Raw genomic sequence first — 24,467 nt, forward strand, 5'->3', positions numbered from 1 at the left:
TTTCACTAGTGCAGTGGCATCCGTTTTCCACGGGGCAACACTCCAAGGACAGTGACCTCTAAGTAAGTTCCTTTATCTGAAGTTGTCTCCATAGCCATTCAAAATGTTTAACTTTCTCGTCATTTTAGTGCCACATGTTAAAATGGGAACCTTTTCGGCAATAAGGAATTTCTAATATAGTAATATTTCATGTGGCTCTCATTAAAAACAACAATAACAAAGCAACAAAAACAACCAAAGCAGAGCTCTTTGGGGTCTCATCTTCAGTGGAGCTGCAGGGACGTGGAACGGGAAGGGACACCCGTTTTCCGCCCAGTCCTACCACATGTGTGGACCTTTGCACACGGACCCTTCAAAAGCACCATGGCACAAGACCTAGCCCACAGGGCTACCGGCTTGTAAACACCTTAGCTTTCTCCTGTCTGAGACACACACAGACAGACAGACAAACGGATACCCTGACCCAACTGTGTTATTATCACTTCAACTCAGGGGCAGTAACAGACTGCAACCTCGCCACCCACCATTCCTGAAAGTTCCATTGTACGAGGCTCACCAAATGCAGTCCAGGCCATCTTTCCAGATGTTTGGGAGACAGCGCAGTGACCACTCCATGTGTCTGTGGAGATGGCGGCAGACTGCCCACTGAGGCCGGTGCAGCCCAGCTTCCTTTGAGGATAGAGCACTCAGAGAAGGTGACATGGAGGACAGGCTGCCATTCTGGGACCGCGGTCATCAGGCATCCCACGGACTCAGAGTTAGCAAATTGCTTTGTAAGAGGAACAAGGTACATAATTCTTTTTATTAACTGGGTAATTTCTCCTCCTCAGCATATACCGGCTCCTTCTTGTCCGGTGTCTCTGTGAAAGGATTTGCCTTTGGATTCGGTCAGCCAGTCTCTTCATCAACATTTCAATCCATTTGGTTTTTCTTTTCAAAATATGTAAACAAATAAGGAACAGGAAACTTCTGCTTACAGGAGAAAGGCCCAGGGCGCATCTCTAAGGCCGGCCTCCGTCCCCTTGCTGCCCCATCTGCTGCCAGGGCTCAGTCACTGTCCGACTGCTCCTTGTACGTGGCCCGAATGGCCTGGCCGTTCTGCAGGGGCATTTCCTCATAGTCACTCCTGTTACAAGAGAGACCTTTGACACTCTGCCACACGGGCTGCTCTTTCCTGTGTGTGTACACATGTGTGGAGGCCAGGGGGCAACACCAGGTGTCTCTTTATTTGTCTCTTTCTTTATTGAGATGGGATCTCTTCCGGAACTGGCAGCTCACTGGTTAATCTAGAGTGGCTGCTTGCTGAGCCTCCTGTCCCCAACCCCCAATGCTGGGGTTATAGGTGTGTACCACTGACCACTGGGTCTGGCTTTTGTTTGTGTTGTGTTTTGTTTTTGTGAGACAGGGTCTCACTATGTAGCCTTGGCTGGCTTTGAACTCAAAGATCTGCCTGTCTCTGTCTCCTGAGTGCTAGGACTAAGGATGTGAGCCACCATGCCCAGCTCAGAATCTGGCATTTTGCATGGGTCCTTGGGATCTGAACTTGGGTCCTACGCTTATACAGCAGGTGCTTACTCAGTTACTTCTCCAGCCCCCACCTGGTAGCCCTTCACTCCGCTCTAGTCAACGAACCCCTCTCGAAGCCTCTCTCTTAGGCTCTAGTCACCTGACGCTGTCTACTCTCCCCATTGACTCCCAGCACCCACCGATTCAGACAAACCTATTCTGTAGGTACCACACATTGCAGGCATCCCACAGAATGCAATGCCACCAAATCCACGTGAAACACGCAAAAATAGAGCTGCAAAGCCCCCGACACTCCCTGGCAGCCAACAGTCCAATGCCATGGAGACAGACAGTAAAACTATCATCTCAGTAAGCAGACAGAGCCAGGCTGGAAGGCACATGGTGACAGTGACTTACCCGTAAATCACGTCATCGTCAGAGTCGTTCAGCATGGAAAATGCAGGGTTGTCTTTTAGCTGGGACTCTGGGGGAAAAAAAGAAAAATCAATAAACATCTTTTTAATGAGTGCATTTTTTTTTTTTTTTTTTTTTTTTTTTTGTTATTAGCCAGATAGAAGTCTGAAGGAGCTAGATCCAAAGTCTCAAACAAACTCAGCAGCGGTGGGCGTGCTGTGAGAGTATGACATCATAGGCACAGCATCGAGGTGTCCCGTGCTCAGCTGTGAGACTGTGCTCTGTGTTCAACTTCAGGCTACCTAACATTCGCCTGCCTTCTCTCTGGCCTAGGGCCCCGTACCCAGGGACAACGTGAGCCATGGAAACTTGTACCCAGGGACAACGTGAGCCATGGAAACTTGTGTTTCAGATATGTGCACAGCACCCGAACCCCAGGTGGCTCACCATACAGAGCATTCTTGGATGGAGAGTACACGAAGGCCAGCGTGTACAGGTAAAAGTTCAGCAGGCCATAGAAAGACAGGAACTCCGCTGGTGGTGTTGGTCAAGGGAGAAGCATAGATTTGGACACATAAGGTCATGCCATGCTGCCTCGGGTCAAGCTCATGGCCAGATGTCACAAGGAGCCTTCTGGGTCCGTAACGCCCCAAGAACAGGAAGGGGACTGAGGTCTCCTGACACAAAGAAACGCAGAACCGAAGCTCAGAGTTCCCCCACCTCCTCCAGACTGCAGACCCTCAAGGACCCAAGAAGTCAGTGTAGAGCTTAGTGACAATTTAAAAAAAGCCATCATTAATCCTAAAACACACATAGTCCATTCGCCCGACCACAGGCAGGGAAGCCAGGAGAAACAAGATGTGGCCTGGATGTGGGCACAGTGGGGCCTGAAGCTCCAGTGCTGAGTGAGCGTCTGTCGCCACAGTGATGCTGGCGTCTGGATGCACCCGAGTCATGCCTGGAAGATGCCGGTGGCACACAGGCCTCCAGTCCTCAGGGCGGCTCCCTCTCTCAATGCTAGAGGGAGCCAGCAGCTCAGGGCTGGCTGACTGCCCCACTAAGAAGAGAGCCGCCAGGCCCTGAGGACGGGCTAGTGTGGTCATCGGTTTGGATCCAGGCTGTGCACACAGGGACTAACCTTGGGCACTGACTCGGCCCTGCTGTGTGGGAGCTTCCTGCCTAACAAAGAGGAGATGGATGAAACCCACCCTTCCCAGGGCCAACAGGGAGCTGAGAGAGAGCAAGGCTTGCCCGAGGCCTGCTGAGCACAGGTCATAAGGGGCTGATCCACCCCTGGCAAATGTCCAAAGCTAAGGTGTTAACTACCAACACAGGGCAGCCCGCAGGCCTGGATCCCCCTGGGTCAAGGATATAGTTCTGGTAGTGAGCCGACAGTTCTGCTACAAAGTTGTCTTGCAACACTTGTGCCCCAAACCTTAGGTAGAGGATGACGATGCTGGAAGAGAAGGGAAACACTGTAAAATACCATGTGCTTACCCCATTAACACTTAACAGGACACTCTGATACACATACCTACATGACTCCCACAGTCATGCATCCACTATGTGTTGTCCAAGCAACCGAAAGAGCAGAACGGCCACCTACCGTGTGGCTTTAACAATCTCTTGGAGCGTACTCAGAGAAACGGCTGCCTGGGGGAAAGGCTTTGTGGATGGCCACTACTGCCCAGACAGTGGCTTCTCCTTGATGGCTGCTGTCTGCTCTTGCCTAGGCCTGTCCTCAGTACCAAAGGTCTGGAGGCCCAGACACCACTCAGGCATGCCCTCAACGGTGCACTTCCCTGGTGCGGGGGACTGCATGTGTTTGTCGGGGTTCGGAGTGAGGAGGGAACAGTCGTGGGGTCGATGGTTTCACCAGCCACGACACTCATGGTGGAACTTTTGTCACCCGGGCCGTTATATAACCTTTGGGTTCTTTTGGTTTTTCAAGACAGGGTCCTCTATGTAGCTCTGGCTGTCCTGGGGTTCCATCTGCAGACCAGGCTGGCCTCGAACTCAGAGCTCCACCTGCCTCTGCCTCCCACACGCTGGGATTAAAGGTGTGCGCCACCACAGCCTGGCTGACTTTGTGGACGCGTGTGGCCACGAGTACCCCGAGGTAACTGCACACCGAGACAACAGGGTGGAAATACGGTACTAATGAATCCAGAAATGAAGTCCTGGCGGCTGGGCGGGACCCTGGCCTGGCACGCCAGCACGAGGACCTGAGTTCAGATCTCCGGCGCCAGGGAAAGCTGTGAGTGGTGAAGAGGATCTGCGAGCGCTTGGCAAGTGGGCTGGAGGAGAGCAGAGATGGTTGGATAGCCAGCCTAACCAATCAGTGAGCTCGGGACCCAGTGATGGCTCAGCAGGAAGACACGACCACGCCTGACAACCTGAGTTTCATCCATGGACCACACAGGGGGTGGGGGGGGAGCAGCAGAAAATCGACTCCTGCAGCTTTTCCTCCCACCTCCACACACATGTGCACGCCCCAACACACACAGCACATCGGTGAGTTAGTTAATGTAAAAAACAGTAAGGTGGAAAATGAAATCGGAAGACACACAACGTGCATGCACACCCAGACACACAGGTGCGCACACCCAGACACACACGTGTGTGCATACCCAGACATACAAGTTGCACACCCAGACACACAGGCTTGCACACCCAGACACACAGGCTTGCAAACCCAGACACACACGCTTGCACACCCAGACACACAGGCTTGCTCACCCAGACACGTGCGCGCACACCCAAGCATAGCCTGACGTACACATGTATGCACACCCTGGAACACACACACACACACACACACTGTTGTCTTACCTAAAAACAAGCACTACGAAGGTCAATGCAGTTAAAAACTTTAGCCTGAGGTCTGAAAAAGAAGGAGATGCTCCCATTAACACGCTCCACCTCGATCAACAAAGCCCCCTCGCCCTTGCATGCGCTGTGTGACCGACGGTGGCTGGGGAAGGGCCACACACTGCGGGGGGGCCCTGAATCTTGTGCTTGCTCTGGTCAAGCACAGTGCTACTTATAGGTCCCTGGCAGTTCTCACAGCCCTGTGGCATCATGGACCACGACTTCTACTTTAAAGGCTTCTCTCCAAACTGCAGATCCTCCCTGATGGCTTCTGGGGGTGTGGCCCGTGCTGCTCCACGCTTCCCAGAGTGGCACTCACCCACATACGGCATGTGACGGAGCTCAGAGCACGCCCGCACTATCAAGAAGAGGAGGTATAGGACGTACAGAGCGACCACCACCATGAAGAAGGCCTTCATGCCCTGTAATAAAGGAGACAGGGGAGGGTGAGGCTGCACCGCAGTGCCTATCCGTCGGCACCGGCAGGGGTGGAGGCCCAGTGTGATTAGAGGGGACCCGGGGCCTCAGGTCACCCCATTGCCACGGCGCCAGGAAGGGCTCCCCCAAGCACAAGCGCCTCATGCCAAGGTCACTCCAACTCACACACCAGTGCTTTATCTAGAAACCTGAGGTCAGAGGATGCTGGGCAATTGGTGGCAGCCACTGAAGCCTTTGCCTGGGGTGGGGCCTGTCCCTGTGCTACAGAGGACAAAGGTTATGCTGACAGGACATAGGGCTGGATTCAGCTGGCCTCATGTAAGCCCTGCTGTTGCTGAGAAAGGAGGGGCCGAATGGAAGGTTCTAGGAGACCTAAGGTCAGGAAGCATTCCCTTCCGTTGCTTGAGGATGGGAAAGCCCTTGTCCGAGGGCCAGGTTAGTGGCTCTGATGAGAAGGCATCGTGTGCTGTCCTTGAGCCTTCTCGCCCACGAGGCTCATCTGAGTAGGAGCTTGCCCCCTTTCCTGAGCTCCCTGAAGCAGGTCCCTCTCTCAGTTTACAGCCTCGAGGGTGGGGCTGCAGGTCAGGGGCCAGACTCTTCTTCTGCTGTGCAGGACAGCTGCTCCCAGCACCCTAGCAGCCTTTGATCCCTGCTGTGTTCTTCAGTGAAGGGTGTGGACTTCTGTCTGTTCTTGAGCCCTCGCAACTCCATCCCACACAGCCTGGCTGGGAAGGGAAGGGCTCGCCAGCAACTCAGGACAGGGGCCTTCTCTGTGACATTTGGCCAAGAGTTCTGCATCCCTTGTATGATGTGGGAGATGCCACTATTGACCCATTTTATAGATGAACAAACAGAGGGGGCTCAGCCCCTGGGTGAGCCCGCAATGGCCTAGGTTGCGTATCCTTGCGGTGTGGCTCCAGACTCTGCCTCAGTTTGCCAGGAATGAACAAACCAGGCCAGACAAGTGCAATCGACGGCAGACCGGTCCATCCCCACAAGTCCTCTAATCTGTGAGGCTCACTCCCAATAGTCTTCGCTGACTCTTCTTCGTGAAACGGGCTGTAGCGCTCCTTCCCGGACCCACCCTCCACCCAGAAAACCCCTTGAAGCTCTGGCCCTACCTGTAGCTGGTTTGAAGCCCCACCTTCCCACCCAATATGGACTCTCTGAGCTAAGCTCCTCCCAGGGTGCCCTGCCCCAGGCCCCGCATCCCAGAATCCTCTGGTCTCCGCAAATGGATCCTGGGGCAGTCTCTCTCCCAGTCCAGCACTGTCTGGCTGAGGCCCTCATGCCTGTGTGGCAAGTGCTTTACCAAATCTCCCCAGCCTAAACCACCTTCCCCAGATCCTTCCACTCCTCAGCTTCCTATATTCGTTTTCAAGCAGCCACTGGCAAGTTGCACTAACAGCGTGACTAGAGATACAAAACCAGCCGCCTCATAAAGAGGGTTAACGAACGTGAGGCTGCACAAACAGTGCTTACCTGAAAGTTTCCTGTGTCAACACGGTACTGGTACATGGGGTCATGCAGTTCATTAAATCTAAAAGGAAGATGTTAAAAATACAGACTAATGAGAAAGCTCGCTCTGTGTTCCACGCTTCTCCTGACTCCGGGTTTTCTTTCTTTCTTTCTCTTTCTTTCTTTCTTTCTTTCTTTCTTTCTTTCTTTCTTTCTTTCTTTCTTTCTTTTGCTTGTAAACGTACAGTAGTTGCTCCCACCACTGGAGGATTTTTAAATGGCAGCTCTGCATTTTACACAGGGAAAGTGCCAAGCATTAAGCCGGGCGTAGTGGCACGCGCTCACCGGTAGGGTGAAGGTGCGGGATTTGTTTCTTACAGATCCCTTACACACAGTTAAAGAGCTATCCTCAATGAAAGACTTGCCTTTTCAATTACGTGTACCATGTGCTTGGGGGACGGTAGGTGCACATAAGGGCGGTGCCTGGGGAGGCCAGAGGTGGAGGCTATGGGTGGTTGTGAGCCACCTGATATGGGGGCGGGGAAGTGAACTTAGGTCCCCTCTGGAGGAGCAGCACACCGAGTGCCCAGTCATCTCTCCAGCTCCAGGAGTTATTTCAATGGCACACTTGGGCATGTGAGACACATAAGGGCGGCAGGATAAAAAAGCAGTATAAGCGTGCATGAACTTCAGTTTCAGAACTGGCACTGGGGGCTGGGCTGGCAGGGAAGGAGTGACTTGGATGGTGTGAAGTCTTGTCGGCGCCACTGTGGCCTGAGGCACGAGGAGTCACAAAAAGCCACACGTGGTCAGGCACCGAGCAGTGTGTCTGGGAGGTTGGCAGTGACGCACAGCTCCTGCAGCGGAGCTGTTTCACAAAGGGGAACAAGTCTAACTAGGGTCACGTGAGACTAACAGGATCAAGCCTAAAGCTGTGCAAGGTAAGGAAGCCTGAAGAGGCAGGAGGGAGCGCCGATGCCTCTGCTGGGCGCCCCTGGGTGCTGTCCCAGCAAACCAAACACTTTCTCAATAAAGAAGCGTCCTGCTGCTATCAATATTTCCACCCAGCAGCAATACTCACGTCTGCCATATTCCTAGTGTAACAGAAGCCAGCCACAACAGTCCAACGATGAAAAATTTAGGCAAATAGAAAGTTAAGCACTTTCTTTCTCCCTTAAAAAAAAAAAAGTAGAAAAGTAAGAAATACACCAAATAATGACTAAGCCCAACAGAGCCCCCAAACACTCCTAACACAGCATGGGGAGGGTCTCAGGGTACCACTCATTCTGAAGGACGACCAGCATCTGTCTGCTTACCTGGACCCGTATCCCGTGATACACGCACAGCCAGAAGAGCAGCAGGGCACACAGGAACAGAGACTGTAAGAAGTCATCTAGCATCCCCGGGAGCCAACTGTTCACCAGGAAGGAGAGTGGGAAGAACGGGTCTGGAAGGCAGCAGACAGAACATGGGCAAAAACATAGCTGGCTGGCAACCAGCACAGAATCCCCAGCCTCTTCCGAGCTCAGAGCTCACTGTTGCGTTTGCTCCTGGTCAGAGCTGAAGGGCAGGGGGCAAACCAAAGGTGAGTTTGTTTTCTGGATGTCTAAAGCCACTGAGCAGATTGAACGCAGTGACCCTGACAGAGAGAGCGCCATCTGCCCATGTCAGCTTCTCCCACGCCCTGAGAACTTCCAGAGCCCAGCTCATGAAGCAGATGCTCTCTGGGTTGGGGACAGAGGAAGAGACAGCTGCTCACGCACAGCCGGGCACCTCAGCCAAATCCCAGGACTGCCACGTCTGTGTCTGCGTCTTGTCCAAGCTCCCACTACCCAGGCAGTTTGTGTCTGCTCGAGATTGAAGCATCTGCTATGGATGTGGAACATGGTGCCCGGGGCGCAGGGGTGTGGCACAACATATTCTTGCAGGGGTTCCCTGCAGACACTCCCGGCCACCTTTCAGGATGACTGGCAGTTCGGAATCGGAGGGGGCGAAAGTTGGGAGGTGAAAAGGGCACCCACCGTTGTAGAGCAGCAGCAGCAGCAGGAGGGCGGACATCCACTTCTGCTCGATGCCCCAGTCTCTCATGGAGAACTTGCGCAGGGAATGTCCAAACAGGCACTGCAAAGCAAACGGCCCCGTGACTGCCTGCTGGGCCCTGTCCCCCGCAGGGTGAGTGCCACTCCATCATGAGGCATCGCTGGTTGGTTAAAGTGATTGCTGGGGTCCCACCACTATCCATTACGGCCAGCATAGTAAAGTGTAATTGCTGCATGGGGTCACAGGTGCTTTGGGCCACAGACTGCTTCCACGGGGCCATGAATTGCCTGCACACGGGAAATAGGCCCACGCCTCGCTTTTCTGCTTGGGCTGCTGCAGTCCAGCCCAGCCTGTTCCCACACGGAGGCTCAAAGGACTCCCCAGAGCAAGCACGTCTGTAGATGCCACCAGGTCACCTGCCTACCGAGCAGCACAGCTGACGGATGGCACCATGCACTAAGGATGGTGTCAGGACCCCCAGGGAAAAGGCAGCAGGTAAAGCCATGCCACAGCCAGAGGCTGCGCGTGTTTTCAAACCCCTCCATTGTGTGTGGAGCCCTTGGGGGAAATGTCTTTAAACGCAGAGGTCATTTTCTTCCCTGTCACCTAATACTAACTAGTAGTTTTCTGAGCCCTTGAAATTTCCTGGTGGGGGGCAGTTTTTTCCCAGCAAAGGTTATCTGCTGACATTCAGGCACCTTCTCCATTTGAGAACCAACTTAGGGCTGTGATTGCCAATCTCTGGGCCCCAAGAGAATCCAGATACCAGGTAGCCCTCAAAAAAAAAGGAGGATTTCTGAGAGCCCAACCATGAATGAGCCAGGGGTTCACCTCACTCTCCACGGCCCCAGGCACGGCACAGCCACCCTAAGGCGCGTGATTCAAGGCCCGCGCCCTGCCTCTCTCCCCCCCACACACACACACCTTCAGTACAAGCAGCTGTGCCTCCTCACACGCTGGGCTCTGATGCCACCAACCCTGTCAGCATGAGGGCGTACAGCAGCTGACCGTCAGCCAGCCACTAAACACACACTCTGCCTCCGCTTTCTACGCCCCGCCCCTGTTTCCATGGCTGGCTCGGTACTGATTAGAACTTCACAGACTAGCCTCATCCCCAGTGAATGGGCCAGAGCCCCCACACCCCGCCCCGCCCCTCCGCCCAGGCAAATGACACTCACGGTGACGATGAACGTGAGAACCACAAACACGAAGCGGAACCAGATCTCCAGCTGGGAAAATGCAGGGTTGTATGTCTTCCACTGCAAGAGGAAACAGAGGTGTGTGTGTGTGTGTAGGGCGAGTGTGTACAGGACCGGTCGGGACGGGACGGGACTGGGGTCTGTGTAAGCTGTGTGTGTGCAAGACACCAAGAGTCAGATCTCCACCCGAAGGGAAAACACCTACAGAAACAGTATCCCACGGTAAGGGCACAGGGAGACACACCCAACTTTCAGAGACCATCACTGAGGAATTTAAAATGCTTTTCCCTTCTGTTTTCTCACAATGTTGTACAATTTTAACAAATTTTATGTCAAAATTAAACAACAGATTAGAAAAAAAAAAAGTCTTTAATCCCAACACTGGGGCGGATCTCTGTGAGTTCCAGGCCAGCCCAGTATACAGAGCTAGTTCCAGGACAGCCAGGGCTACACAGAGAAACCCTGTCTCGAAAAACAAACCAGAAAACAAACAAAAAGAACAGATTTAAAAAAAAAATCTTAAACACTGAGAACTTCTGGGAAAGGTTTTAAGTGGCGAAAACGTCAGATAAATTATTCTATAATCATTATAAGGACACTTGAATTCTAAACTTCCTATCAAAAGTCGGCCTTGCCAATCTTTGCATGAAAGGAAAGCAGACGTGTGAAACATGTAGGTGTGAGAAGTATTTCCTAAAATACTTAAGGAGAAAATTCAAGTATGAATCTGCACCCCTAATAGTCATGTGGGCTGTGCTGCCTGAGTGGGCCCTGGCGTCTCTGGGTTCTGTGCTGTTTAAGCTATTCTTGGTTCCACAGACTAAAAAAAAAAAAAAAAAAAAAAAAAAAAATCCAGGTTTTCCAAAAGAAACCACGAGGCACTAGTGTACCCAACCACCTGACGAGGGAGCCACACAGGTGTGCAGCTGTCTATGTGCTCACCGTGAAGTTCATCTCCTTGATGGGCTGGTTCAGGTGTTCAAATCCCACGGTCACTGTGTACTGTGTATAATTCAGGTAGCCCAGGTGAGCCACGATGATTTCTGCACATTTCTGAAAGAGAAGAGGTTCACGTCGCGAAGGCGAGTGGAAAGGACCTTCCACCTACAGACCCTAAGTGACTTGTTCCAACAGCTGAGCGGAAGGCATCATCTAGAAACTCGCCAAACACTCAGAGAGAGGCAGATGCCAGCCGAGGATGGTTCCTAGAAAGCGGGTGCCCAGTGAGCATTGCCTGACTAACAGTGATCGGGATGATCCTGCTGTGGATGATGGGTGACAAGGTATCACACAAGCCTGCGTCGTCTGTACACGCACCATGTACTACTGCACAGGGAACTAACTGTACGCTCAGCCAGCAGAGCCGTCCTCACAGCCTGCCTGGCCTGCGCCCACCCTGCAAGGCCGTGACCATGCGCATTTCTCTCCTCAATTTCAGCCTGCTGTTTCCTACACGGATCTGCTTCCCTCGTCCCTGTCCCCACAATGAAGGCAAAGACTACAAGCAACGACAAGTGCATCGTGTGGATGGTAGATGTGGACACTTCCCAGGCTACCGAGCCCCACCCTGTAATTCTTCGGGATTAGGGCTCGGAGCCCCTCTACAGGGCAGACTCTCCCCCAGTGGGACTCTCCACTGTAGCCTGCCACAGAACGGGAGCAAACGACGACGGGATGGGCTGGCTGCCATAAGCACCGTTCACTCCAAGGGGCAGCAAGAAAAGCACAGGAGAGCCTGCACACACATCCTGTAGCCGGCAGGAAATCCCTCCACAGCCAGCCAGCTGGGCGGCCCCTTGGAGGGGACAGGAGCCCTCTCTCCCAGGTCAGAGCAGGGGTCAGCTGTGACCTCCTCCTCAGTGCTGCCTGCCTGCCCTCTCCACAAAGGGGCTCTCGTCCCCAACTCCCATTTCTGCTGTGATTGTCATCATCACAGGTGTCCCCAAGGACTCAGGAGAACCAGGAATGGGCAGATTCAAGGTCTCCAGTATACCTTCTGTGAGCTGTGAGAAAGAGACATGTCAGTCTGTCCGTCCTTCCTTTCTCTGTGTAGCCCTCTATCCAGCAACATGCTCTATAGATCAGGCTGGCCCCTAACTCACACAGATCCGCCTTCCTTTGTCTCCTGAGTGCTGGGATTAAAGGTGTGCATCACCACTGCCCAGCTGTTAGAGACATTCCTTACAAGTAAAAGAATCCTTTGCAATTTTTATGTTAAGTGTGTGTGTGTGCATGCGCATGTGTGTGTGTGTACATTCATGTGCACATGCCCAAAAATGCCAGAAGAGGGCATCAGAACCCTTGAGTTGTAGGAGGCTGTGGACCACCTAATGTGGGTACTGGGAAGTGAACTTGGGTCTCTGAAAGAGCAGCAAATGATCTTCACATGAGCTGTCTCTGCAGCCAGAGGCATTTTGTTGTTATTGTTGTTTTGTTTTTCGAGATAGGGGTCTCTGTGTAGCTTTGGAGCCTGTCTTGGTACTCGCTCTGTAGACCAGGCTGGCCTCAAACTCATATAGACCTGCCTGCCTCTGCCTCCCTAGTACTGGGATTAAAGGCATGCGCCACCACGTCCCGGCCATCTCTCTCTCTCTGGCAGAGGCGTTCTTATTAGGAGTGTAGTTCACTTCATATGTACTGTCACACATACCATAGTGAAGCCACCTGCGGATTCGTACATCTCATGGTCAAGCCATGCTCTATCTGATTATGAAGCAGCTAGCGAAGTGACCAAAGCTTCCTCATCACCTCAGGGTGTTGGTTTGTTGACACCAAATTAGAAACAAAGGCTGGGGAGGTGGCTGGGTGAGAAATCGCTTGCCAAGCAAACATGAGGACCAGAATCCCCGTCTTTGCCTCCCATGGTCCCAGCACTCTGGAGGAGACAGGATCCCTAAAGCAAACTGCCAACGGTGAGCTCTGGGCTCAAGTGAAGGGGCCTAACTTAATACCTAAGGATGTATTGCAGGATGATTGAGGGAGACACCCACCACCGATCTCCGACCTCTACCAAAAACGTGCAAACATGCACATACACACACTTCACACAAACATACAAACAGATTTCAAAAGTGTTAAGAGGGTGGCAAATATTCAAGTAACATAAAGATTCCTTGTTGTCTTGGTTAGGACAATTTCCTTGCAGTAATAAAAGTGCCTAAGGACACAGAGGAGATGTCCCAAATCATGACCAGTGTAAACCGTGCAGGGTTTCCCACACGGGCAGGAAGGTCCCAGAGATGCTCTGGAGGTCCACCCTGAAGACAGCTGTGATGGGCACATCCTGGGAGCATCGATATAACCCAGCCCCTAGACAGCCTGCTCTCCTTGAAGCCAAGAACTGAAAGTCCTATGTGCTGGGAAATGCCTCAGACAGGCCAGCTAGGATGACCAGTCACGGTGAACAGCTGTGTGTCCCATTCTGGTGGCCAAGGAAAAGATTCTTGGGACTTTAACATATGATCCTTATTATCCGGCAGGACTGACTGAGTGCCTCCTGCACACAGGATGGGACCTTGGTTCTGGTGACTTTCCCAGAACAAGCCGGAAGGGCTTAATCCCCCACAGACAAGAATACGCTCCAGGAACTGGCTCAGGCTGGCTGCTTGCTTAGGTGGGAAGAGGGACACAGGGTGAGGGGTCAGTTAGCTTCCTAGATGCCACCCTGTCTGTGAGGGGTATGGCTGTTGTTGCTGAGGTGTGAGCCCCCACCCCAGCACAGCTCAGTCTTCCACAGCTTAGCACCCTCAGGCTGGGGCTCTGAACCCTTACAGTCAGCAGACAAGAACCAGGAGAAGGGGACTAGCCACTACACAGGAGCTCTTCCCTGCTCAAATGTCTTCTTGCCGGGAGAAATCGGCAGGATTCTTACGGTTAGTAACTCGGCAGGATGCATGTGGCTTCCGGATAAAAGAGCACTGGCTCAGATCCTGTCCCTCCCACTTAGTATCTGTGTCAACCTGGACAATGGCTGTGCCCTCCTGAAGCCTCTGTTTCTTCTTTTATAAAGTAGAATCTGGTAGTAGTTCCTACCCTGTGGACCTCCTGTGAGGATTTAATGAGCGGCATACAGAACACACTCAGTGTGAAACCTTGCAACTCACTCCAATACTCCGTGTCTAGCTGGGCCTCTAATCAACACCCGGCCTGTTCTGACCCTCTCCAAGGGCTCCTGCTGCCAGGGGGACCTGTCGAGTCTGCTGCAGGGATGGTGTCTGAGTTACTGGCTTCTGAACAGAACACAGTATCAATAAGTAAAGGTGTGAGAATTTATTCTTAGGCTAGATCTCCCAGTCATACACCATATCCCACAGCAGATCCTAAAATGTGGTTGCTGACCCCAAAAAGGCCTGGGCACTCTGTCCCCCATCTACAGAGGGATCAGAGCAGCCTATACCCAGTATAAACCACCCAAAGCCACCGTGATCAAGACTGACCCTGAAAAGAAGCAGAGGTTCACCTGAGACCTGGCCCTCCACATTGCCTACCAACAGCAATTACCAGGTCATATGGACTCTGGGTTTGTGGCAGACTGAGCGTGCCCGTGTGTGTGTGTGTGTGTGTGTGTGTGTGTGTATGTGTGTGTTGTATGTGAGTGTGCCTGTGTGTGTGTCTATGTGAGTGTGTGTGAGTATGGCAGTCTGTGTACTTGTGTGTGAGTATGGTGTATGTGTGTGTGTATATGTATGTGAGTGTGTGTGTGTATGTATGTGTATGTCTGTGTATGTATACGTGTGTGTATGTGTATGTATGTGAGTGTGTGTATGTGTATGTGTAATGACATGGAATTAAATGCTTCTGTGTGACAAATGAAACACTCGCCAGAGTGAAGAGAGTCTATAGAATGGTGGTGCTGGGTGAGGATGGAGGTCTTTGCCAACTACACATCAGATAAGGGGTTACTACTTATGATAGATAAAGAACCACAAAAACTAAACACTAACACTCAAATCATGCAATCAACAAATGGACTAAAGAACCGAGCACACAGCTCTCAAAGGAAGAAACATAAATGATTGATGCTTCAAGAAGTGCCCAACACCTGAGTTCATCAGGGAAATGTACATTAAAAGTGCTTTGAGAGTCCATCCCACCCTAGCCATAGTGGTGAGGCTGGTGAGGAGTGTGCAGAAAGATGAGCCATAGGAGTGTAAACCACGGCCGGCTGCTACTGACTTCAGTGGACCTGAGCTATAGCAGTCCCGGGGTATGCCAGCAGGAACAACGTCAACACACCACAGAGACACTGCTGTATCTGTGTTTACTGCTACATCACAGACGAAGCTGGGAAATGCCGGATGTCCATCAACAGATGGCTGGAGAAAGAAAATGGAGCATGTATACAAAATGGAATTTCACGTAGCCAGAAGAGAAAGTGGAATCATGAGGGTCATGGGAAAGTGGATGTGACTGGAAAGCAGTGTGCTAAGCAGAACAAGCCCGATTGAAAAAAGACAGATAGTGCATGTTTTATATGCAAGACCTAGACTCAAGTTTACGTCTGTGAGTTTACACATTCGTGTATCTGTATGTGTTGTGTGTAGGTCATAAAAGTAGAATGAGGCTCACGGGCGGGATGCAATCTTGAGACAAGTGGAAATAGGAGATAGGACATACTGTACAAAAGCAGAAAGAAGGTCCTGTGTGTGAGTGTGTGTGTGAGTGTGTGTGAGTGTGAATGTGTGTGTGAATGTGTGTGTGAGTGTGTGTCAGTGTGTGTGAGTGTGTGAGAGTGTGTGTTGTGTGTTAGTGTATGTGTGAGTGTGTGAATGTGTGTGAATGTGTGTGTGAGTGTGTGTGAATGTGTGTGAGTGTGTGTGAGTGTGTCAGTGTGTGTGTATGAGTGTGAGAGAGAGTGTGTGTGAGTGTATGTGTGAGTGTGAGTGTGTGAGAGTGTGTGTTGTGTGTTAGTGTATGTGTGAGTGTGTGTGTGAATGTGTGTGAATGCGTGTGTGAGTGTGAGTGTGTGTGTGTGTGTGTGTGAGTGGCGGAAGAGAGAACCGGAGCAAAGGGGGCAGAAGGCAAAGGGGGTGGATGGGAACCCAGCATAACGGCATGCGTTTGCGGACTGCACTGGAAACCCACTGTTTGCATGCTAACCTAATATTTTTGGACCCACTTTTGAAGCCGTCACCTAGCTAAGCTATGGCCGTTTGCTGGACAAGCAGGTCTGTGGCAGCGTGTGCAGCTATCACATGACTAACGGTAGCGACGTCAAGCACACTCACCCCTGCACACGAGAGGGTCCTTGTCCGATTGTGAGCCTTGTTATGAATGTATATTGTGGTTCCGTCTTGAGCCACACCATTGACTTTCACAGTCATGGAAAAGCTGGTTTTGATAGAAGTTTCTACAAGAGAAGGAGATTCAGTCTCCACATGGGGCGAGGCCAGGCCAGGAACTTCCCACTGACGGACACATAGAGACCGCCCAGGAGCATCGTAAGGCTACATTACCACCCACCCACCCCACCCCCACGTTTGAAAGTCTTGCATCGTTTGGCAAAGGAGGAACCCTTTGCTACCTCCCACCATTGCTTCGCGACCTGTGTTACGTTAACCCTGCATTCCTGACCAGCCTTTTCACTTCACGGCAGGGTGCACGGTTAGGAGGGTACATGAAATTCTTTATATACCAGGGCAGATTCAGATCTCCATTTCCCACTAAAATTAGTCTAATTATATTTTTATCATAAAAAAAGAGAACAGGTCTGTTAAGATGGTACAGCAGGTAAAGAAGTCTGCTAAACCTGGCTAACCACCTCAGTTCCATAGCAAGGACCCACACGGTGGAAGAGGAGAATCAGCTCCCTGGAGTTATCCTCTGACCTACTTTGTCTCTAATAAATAAGTGCAATAGGTTTTGAGAGAGAGAGAGAGAACAGTTTGGAGAGTTGTCTCAGTGTTTAAGAGAGCTTCCTGCTTAGGACTGGAATTCAGATTCGAGCAGCTGTACAACAGGTGTCCAGCTGTACAACAGGTGTCCCACACGCGCCTGTAACCCTAGAACCGTAGAGAGGAGATGGGAGGATCGTTGGGGCTTTCTGGCTTCTAGTGGAGAAAATGGAGGAAAAAAACGTGAGCCCCGGTTCAGGGAGAGGTCATGGCTCAAAAGAACAGGCACCAACACACAGGTGTGCATCCCCCTACACACAAACAAGTATTTAAACAAACAAAAATACAAACAAAAACCCACATAAAGGTGGCTTCACTGAACAGTACAATCCCATTCCAATAACCATAGCTAACGCTTTTGTGTTGATCCTTCTTTTAGACCATCCTCCTAAACTTGCTTTTTTCTTACTTCTTTTACTGTGGTCAAGGGATGGTCTTCCAATTCTTTCCTGGAGTGCCTCAGCTGATCAGAGACCACCTGCCTCACTTCTCAGTAGGAGGAAGTTAACACTTAGGTCAAGGCAGATGCAGAGGCCAGTCTTTGAAAACAAAGGCCCCCCAGCCCCCCCAGCCCAAGGCTCTCCCCATGTCAAATTGTTCCCACACATTACCCAGTATCCCTGGGGATCGAAAACATGCCTTGGGGTAATCCTCTCCCAACTCCACACTGAACTCAGCTGCCCGCACCCTACAGAGCTGCACCCTGGTTCCCACTGGGACACGCGGAGGAGCTTCGATCTTTCCTAGTGTCAGAGCTGGGCATCGTTCTACACATATCTGTAGCATACATACTGGAAAGTCTTTCCCTCCTCTTGAGAATGAGCATTTGTACCAAACACAACAAGCCACCCCAAATATCAGGCTGCATACCTTCTGAGGGTTCCAGCTCCACCACACACGTCAGCCATAGCTGCTGGTTGTATGTAGACAGCAGGTTTGAATGTATTTGAATAGGCTTTAACTGAAGCAGAAAAATAAAGTCATCACATGCCCTGTTCACAGAGCCCCTGAACACCTCATCTTAATGTGTAAAGCATGTTCCACACACAGCTCGGAGCATGAGCCCTGACAGAGCTGGGTGGCTTCCCTTTGCAGAGCACATGGTATCAATCTCCTACAGAAAGGACCAGCTGCATGGCCCACCTGCCTCTTCAAGACACTAGGCAGCAACTCCTGCCACCAGAGCCTCCTCAACACCGCAGGAAGCCACTAGAAATGGCAGACTGACAGACACAGTAGTAAAGGACACCAGGGAGCATTGTTCATATCCCTGGCTATGTGTCTCTATAACCATCTCTGTAGTATTGGTAGCCTGGGCATGCCCACTGGCTGATGCTTGTGACTTCCAGGGTTAGAGAAGTCCTAACCTACCCACAGAGGAAAGTGAGAGGACTCTGTGACAATGGTCTCAATGGCCTCCTGAACACACAGACGTGGTAACTCACGGCAGAGGCTGTCCCATGGCTGGGCAGGGAGCCGGTGAAGGTGCTTACCTACACTTCCAAAACCAGCATGATTTGCAGGCCTCCACTGTGGAGGTGAATGTCTTGTTTTGTTTTCAGGCTGTCGGGGTCTCCTCCAAACTTTCTGAGACCACACTTGTGTGAAAGCCATGGAGGAGTGGAAGCTATCAGTGTGCGTGTGTGCGGGGTGGGAGGCGGTGGATATTATCTTTCTGAAAACAAGATGTTCTCATAGAAACCCTCAGTTCCATGAGATGACTGAGAGAGAGAGAGAGAGAGAGAGAGAGAGAGAGAGAGAGAGAGAGAGGCCCTGAGAGTAGGGACTGGGAAACCCATGATTGTCAAGAAATCTCATAGTGGTTGCCTCTCCAAACCAGACCCCCTGCCCAGAGCTCAAGACAACGAGGAATACAAAGAAACCTTAACGGCTGACCACCCAGAGGTCGCTCCCAGGCAGTAGCAACAGCTAAAAGCACACAAATGTTCTTCTTGCCCATTTAAAAGTCATAAGGAGCTCCAGGCATGGTGGCTTAGTCCTTCAATCCCAGCACCCAGGAGGCACTCACGATGAGCTCACGCAGGGGGACCCAACCAACAAAGAGAGCTGCTACTGCTGGAAGGGACATGGAAAAAGTCCTGTCTTGAATACACACGCCAAAAAAAAAAAGTCTAGGAAGCGCTCGCCTGCCAGTGCGAGAATGTGAGTTCTGCCCTTGCAGCCATCAGACTGGGTGCAACACGGTTGTAATCTCTACACTGGGGAGGCAGACACAGGACTCACTAGCCTAGCAGGCCAGCCCAAGACCAGGAAGGGACCCTTACCTCAACAAGCAAACAAACAAACAAAATAAATGACAGGTTGCCAGCTCCTGAGGACCAAACCCTGTGGCTGACCTCTGGCTTCCACACACATGTACAAATACCCAAATTATGGTTTTTAAAGGAAGGGTCATATGTCTAAGTATCATTGTTAAAGTGGTGAGTGCAGCAGGATTTTCCAACACGAGCGATCAGGACAGCTGACACCAGCTAGACGTGAGCCGTAGTTCCCTGGGAGGGAACACCAACACCCTCCTACGGCCATCCTCCCGAGGACTCCAAGGTCCCTAGAAACGGGAATTTCAGATGACGAGAGCCTGACCATGAAATAAGAGCTGTTGCGTTGCTTAGCCGGGAGAATGGCAAGGGCGGTCTACCCTCAGACCCTGCGGCAGGGACACTTCTTAGTGACCGCAAGTCTATAATGAACACCCCCCCCCCCATGCACTTCTTACCTTTTTGCTATTGCTCAGTGAAAAGTTAGCAGCGGAAGTCTGGATCACTTTGGGCCCTAAGAGTAACAAAGACAAGAAGGGAAAGGGATTAGCGTGGTTAACGTACCGATTTTGTTTTAAATTCGAGAAAGACTTTACACAGTAGACACAAATGATCTCTTGTGGTGGTGTATTTTTTTTTCTTTTTTTCCTTTAAGAGATTTTATGTAAGTAGGTAAAATGCCCAAACAAGGACTAGGTGTGTGCTCTGCTGGGGACACAACTTCCATGCATGTTAAGGTGGGGTCTCCGCAGACTCCCTCCCTCCCCAGGGCTCTCCTCTGCGCTCTTTCTATTGTAAGAGCCCCGTGAAACATCACTAAGAAATGAAGTTAATGCATTCATCCACCTAACCCAGTCTTCTAGAACTATTCCGCAGAAGTGATAAAGTGACAGGTATCCTAGCATAGGGCTTTCTTGAAATAGATGTTTTATTAAGTTCTTTCTTCCCCGATCTTACTGCAATTAAAAAACGCCAAGAACTTACTATTTTAAGCACATTTAAGAGTACAATTCAGCAGGATTAAGTACATCTGCAGAGTGCAGACATGGCCATCCATCTCTGTAGCTCTTCTTGTAAAACCCAATCTGCACCATCAACGGCCTAGGCGCCCCACCCCCTCTACCCCTCCGCCCTGTAACCCTCTCCGTGGACCTTGGGTGAATAGAATCACACAGGATTTATCTGTTTGGGCCTGGTTTACTTCATTTAGCACAATGTCCTCACGACTCATGCTGCAATGTGTCTAAATCGTCTAATTTCAATTTGTGTGTATGTGTGCTCCAGTGCACGTATCGAGATCAGGTGACAGCTCAAGGTAGCTGGTGCCCTCCTTTGGAGATGTGAGTCTTGGCAGCAGGCTGCCACTGGTTGTGTGACAGTTCCCTACGGGCATCTCTTTAAACAGAAAGGTGAACAACTCAAAAGAGCTCCAGGAAGTCCCTGAAACTGACCAGATTCACTAGGCTAGGCCCCTCTCTGCCAGAGTCAGCAAAAACGGCCCTGAGTCCCCAAAGGGAAAGAAGCTGATGTCAGAAGAGGCCTCAGCTGCAGAGTCTGAGACAAACCAGAGCAGCGGCCCGGAAGAGGTTAGACCAGAACCACTTGGAAAGGACCGCTCCAGCCTGGTGAGCTGCCTGCACGCTGTGCGGTGTGCTCCAAGTTTCTCAGCTTTTGTGAGCTGTCACCTGTACTGGGGCGGGCCTTGGTGATGCGGCTGTCATTTCTGCTCCTGTAAGGAGCCCCTAGTCGGGCTTTGGTGGTACCTACACTTTGGTCTATCATGGGAACCCTATCTATGGCGAGTTAACGTGTGTTGTCTCTCCAGGAAAGGTTTTATCACACAATAGTCCTCTCCATGTGTCATCTTAAAGAGTGAATAACGTTCAGCTGTAGCCCATGTCACATTTCCCTTATCCATTCATCTGTCAATGGATATGTAAACTGGTTCACCATTTTAGCTACTGTGGATATATATGTTCCTGTGAACACAAGTGTACACACAGCTTCTCATGACCTCGCCTTTGATTATGCAGAGATCACAGGGGGAAGGAGTCAATCGTCTGATACTATTTGTATGGAATATTTCTTCCACCCTTTCTCTTCAATCCGATTGTTGTCTATGGCTAGAAAAGAAGGCTTCTATAGACGAAATTTAGTCTGTGCCATATTTGTGTATGTATTGACGTGTGAGCACTATGGAGTGTGTGTGGTGTATGTACACACCGAGGGGAGGCCAGACAAGTGTCCTTCTCTGTCACCCCCACATTAGTCCTCGGAGGCAGGGTCTCTCCCTGAACCTGGACCTCACGTTTTTCACCTAGGATGGAAGCCAGCAAGCCGCCCGTGACCCTCTGCCTCCATCTCTCCCACCTACAGTACTGGGGTTGCGGGTACACGTTTGGATCTGAACTCAGGTGCGTGTGGGTTTGCAGCAAGCACTCTTAACCTCTGAGCACCCTCCAGCCCCTCGTGCTGTGTTTTAATCTATTCTACCTACTTCTGCTTTTAATTGGAGAATTTAACCGGCATACATTTAGTCATTGGTTAGGAGGGCTCCATCCTGCTTCCTTTAAACCTCTGTTTACATCTGCTTCCTGTTAGCCTCACGGTTTTTCGTTCTTTACGTTACACCCATGAGTTGTATTCTTATTGGAGTTTATAACAGTTTAATATGATGGATATACAAAAACTCATATCTTTTAACAACTGTGACAACACGATCTTTAGGAATACACACATGAACATGTATGCATGCGTGTGCGCGCAGACACACACACACACGCACACATACACACTGCACACAATGGGGAGGGGCATGCTGAGGATCAAACTGCAAACCCACAGTCTTGAACATGCTAGATAGTCAAGTACCCTCCACTGAACTGCAGCCACAGTCCTTATTTGTTATTTTATATCGCTGTTATAACTATAAAATGCTGTTAATGACTTAGTCTCTTATGTAGGAAACAAGGTGTGCACTTGCAAATGCACAGTAAGAGCTGCTTTTACGTTAAGCACTTTTAAAATAGCCTCTAAGTAATACAGAAAACAGAAAGTGTCTTTCACACTGATGTGGGAATAACGTGAGCTTTTATAATTACAACAGTCACCTTTGACCTACGGGCTCCCTTCCAGAACTTGTAGCACAGGGCTAGCAGCAGCCACGCCCTCGGCTTTAGTTTGCCCGGGAATGTCTCACCCCCACAATTTCACTGAGAGACCGGGTCTCACACATGATCGATCCTCCTGTCTCAGACATCCAAATTCTGGAAACACAGGCATGTGCCACCACACTCAACCTCTCCCCCTCACTTGTGAAGAACATTTTTGCCAGGCGGATGCCTGGTTGAGAATTCTCTCAGCATTTTGAATACATCTGTCTGTTTCCTGCCCTGAACAATTTAGATAAGAGCCAGCAGCCTCACTGGGGACCTTCTATCTGTAATGAGTCCCTCTTTCTGCAGGGTTCCATCTGGTTTAGGCTTCCTATATAGTTCAGCTGCAGTGATGAGCCTGGATTTAGCCCCCTTGAGCTCATTAAGCTTCCTGGATGTGTGTGTGTGTGTGTGTGTGTGTGTGTGTGAGTGTGTGTGTGTGTGTGTGTGTGTGTATATATACACTCACCGTTCATTGTATCTGGGAGCTATTCTCCCCGCCTGTTCATTCTTCTCCTAAGACTTCTACAATGTGGCTATCAGTTTACTTGATGGCGGCCCACAGCCCCCATAAGCTACACTGCCTTGCCACACCTCTGTGACCAGAAGCAGCAACTGAGGAGCAGAGCTCAGGCCCCCAGTTTGAGGACCGAGCCCTTTTGTCCCTCCTCATTCCCCCAAGCTGCATGCAGACCAATTCAGAATCTGAACCGAGATCTCTGCTTTACAGCCGGCATGGGAGTGAGGGCCTGCACAGCACTAATGGCTAAAATCAGTCACGGTGTAATGTCAGCTGCCACCCCAGAGATTTACAAACCTCCGACAGACAGACCCCAGGATCCCGAAGTAGCTCACCAGCAAGGTTCTATTGCTGTGGCTGGTCTAGGTGTGGAAGAACATTCCTTCCCACGCTACTGTCTTCCCAGAATCCTTAGCATCTCTGATTCTTACTGATTGATCCTCCAGGGCTTTGGCCGTAAGTGACTTTAAAATTAATTTATAGCTGGATTTGTCTAAAACGTAATATTCCTGCCAAGTATGGTGGTGCCCGCCTTTAATGTCAGCGCTTGGGAGGCAGAGGCAGGTGGATCTCTGTGAATTTCTGCCAGCTGGGCCTACACAGCGAGATTTTTCTTAGCCCGTGAAGCCAATTCTCTGGGCTGCCTCCGAGGCTGCCCTAGCCAGCTGCCATTAGTCCTCAACCAAACTCAAACTGCACTGATGTAGTGAATGCAAGTTGGCCAGCACAACTGGCTGCCTCAGAGAGGATGCTGTGAGGCTGTCTCCAAGTATGGAGAGGGCCATTCCACAGCAGGGGAATCTTACTCTGGCTGGCTTGGAGGGGGGGGATGAAGCCTTAAGAACCAACACCTGGGCTCTTCGTTAACCAGGCACTCTGAGCCTCAGTTTCCACATCTGCATAATAAGGCAGTGACACAAACTCCCCAAACTCTCCAACAGTAGCATTGCCACATAAAGTAATTAAGAAGAGAGTGCTAACAACAGCTGCTTTCACGAGTTAATTCCGGGGAGGGGAGCGGAGGGGGGCACAGGGAGTTTGGTTAAACACTCCTCTCACGTGTCTGTGAGGACTTCCTGGGTAAGACTCATGTTTCAGCCAGCAGACTGAATAAAGCAGACCGCCCTACCCAGGGAAGGCGGGCCCCCTCAACGTGCTTGCTGAGGCCTAAACAGACACACTAAGGAGAATCTGGTCTCCTGCCTGACACTCAGACCTGGACTGGGGCTCACACTACTCATCCCTTGGTTCTCAGGCCCCTGGGCCCCGATGAGGCCCAAGTGGCTCCCAACTGACTACAGACCTGAGGATCCCTTAACATCCAGAACTGTGTGAGCCAGTCCCTTTATTTTATGTCATTATAAAAATATTACATATTCTATAATTATATAGTACATACTATATCTCATAGCTGTATTACATACTTAGATCTAATAACTATAAAAACCATTTACACCTTGATATAAATACAATTGTTTACATTTGTAATTATATATATAGACTGTATTATAATTGTATACAGTAAGGAGACCCAATTATAGTAATATAATGGGTACATATATGCGCATATGCACACACACACACACACACACACACACACACACACACACATTCCTTACTGTTTGTTTTTCCAGAAGACTGACAGTAATCTGAGTGATGAGATAAAGTGATGGGCAACTGACATCACCCCTGTC

At 50.6% G+C, this 24,467-nt stretch overlaps 1 protein-coding gene across 1 annotated transcript in view; it reads right to left on the minus strand.

Moving 5' to 3' along the window:
• Nucleotides 1–809: 809 nt before the first annotated feature.
• Nucleotides 810–24,467, minus strand: part of Tmem181 (transmembrane protein 181) — a 43,085-nt gene continuing 19,427 nt past the window's right edge. Inside the window, exons 3-17 of the mRNA XM_051206045.1 lie at nt 19,557–19,612; nt 17,690–17,780; nt 16,154–16,275; nt 10,869–10,979; nt 9,906–9,986; nt 8,709–8,808; nt 8,004–8,134; nt 7,769–7,860; nt 6,712–6,769; nt 5,111–5,213; nt 4,753–4,804; nt 3,294–3,376; nt 2,368–2,457; nt 1,924–1,990; nt 810–1,126 (exon numbers count right to left, since the gene is read on the minus strand). Of these exons, the coding sequence (XP_051062002.1) occupies nt 1,048–1,126; nt 1,924–1,990; nt 2,368–2,457; nt 3,294–3,376; nt 4,753–4,804; nt 5,111–5,213; nt 6,712–6,769; nt 7,769–7,860; nt 8,004–8,134; nt 8,709–8,808; nt 9,906–9,986; nt 10,869–10,979; nt 16,154–16,275; nt 17,690–17,780; nt 19,557–19,612 (1,316 nt within the window). The 3' untranslated portion in view covers nt 810–1,047. The remainder of the gene's footprint in view (nt 1,127–1,923; nt 1,991–2,367; nt 2,458–3,293; nt 3,377–4,752; nt 4,805–5,110; nt 5,214–6,711; nt 6,770–7,768; nt 7,861–8,003; nt 8,135–8,708; nt 8,809–9,905; nt 9,987–10,868; nt 10,980–16,153; nt 16,276–17,689; nt 17,781–19,556; nt 19,613–24,467) is intronic.

This window comes from Phodopus roborovskii, unplaced genomic scaffold (assembly GCF_943737965.1).
Source record: "Phodopus roborovskii unplaced genomic scaffold, PHOROB, whole genome shotgun sequence".
Taxonomy (NCBI): domain Eukaryota; kingdom Metazoa; phylum Chordata; class Mammalia; order Rodentia; family Cricetidae; genus Phodopus; species Phodopus roborovskii.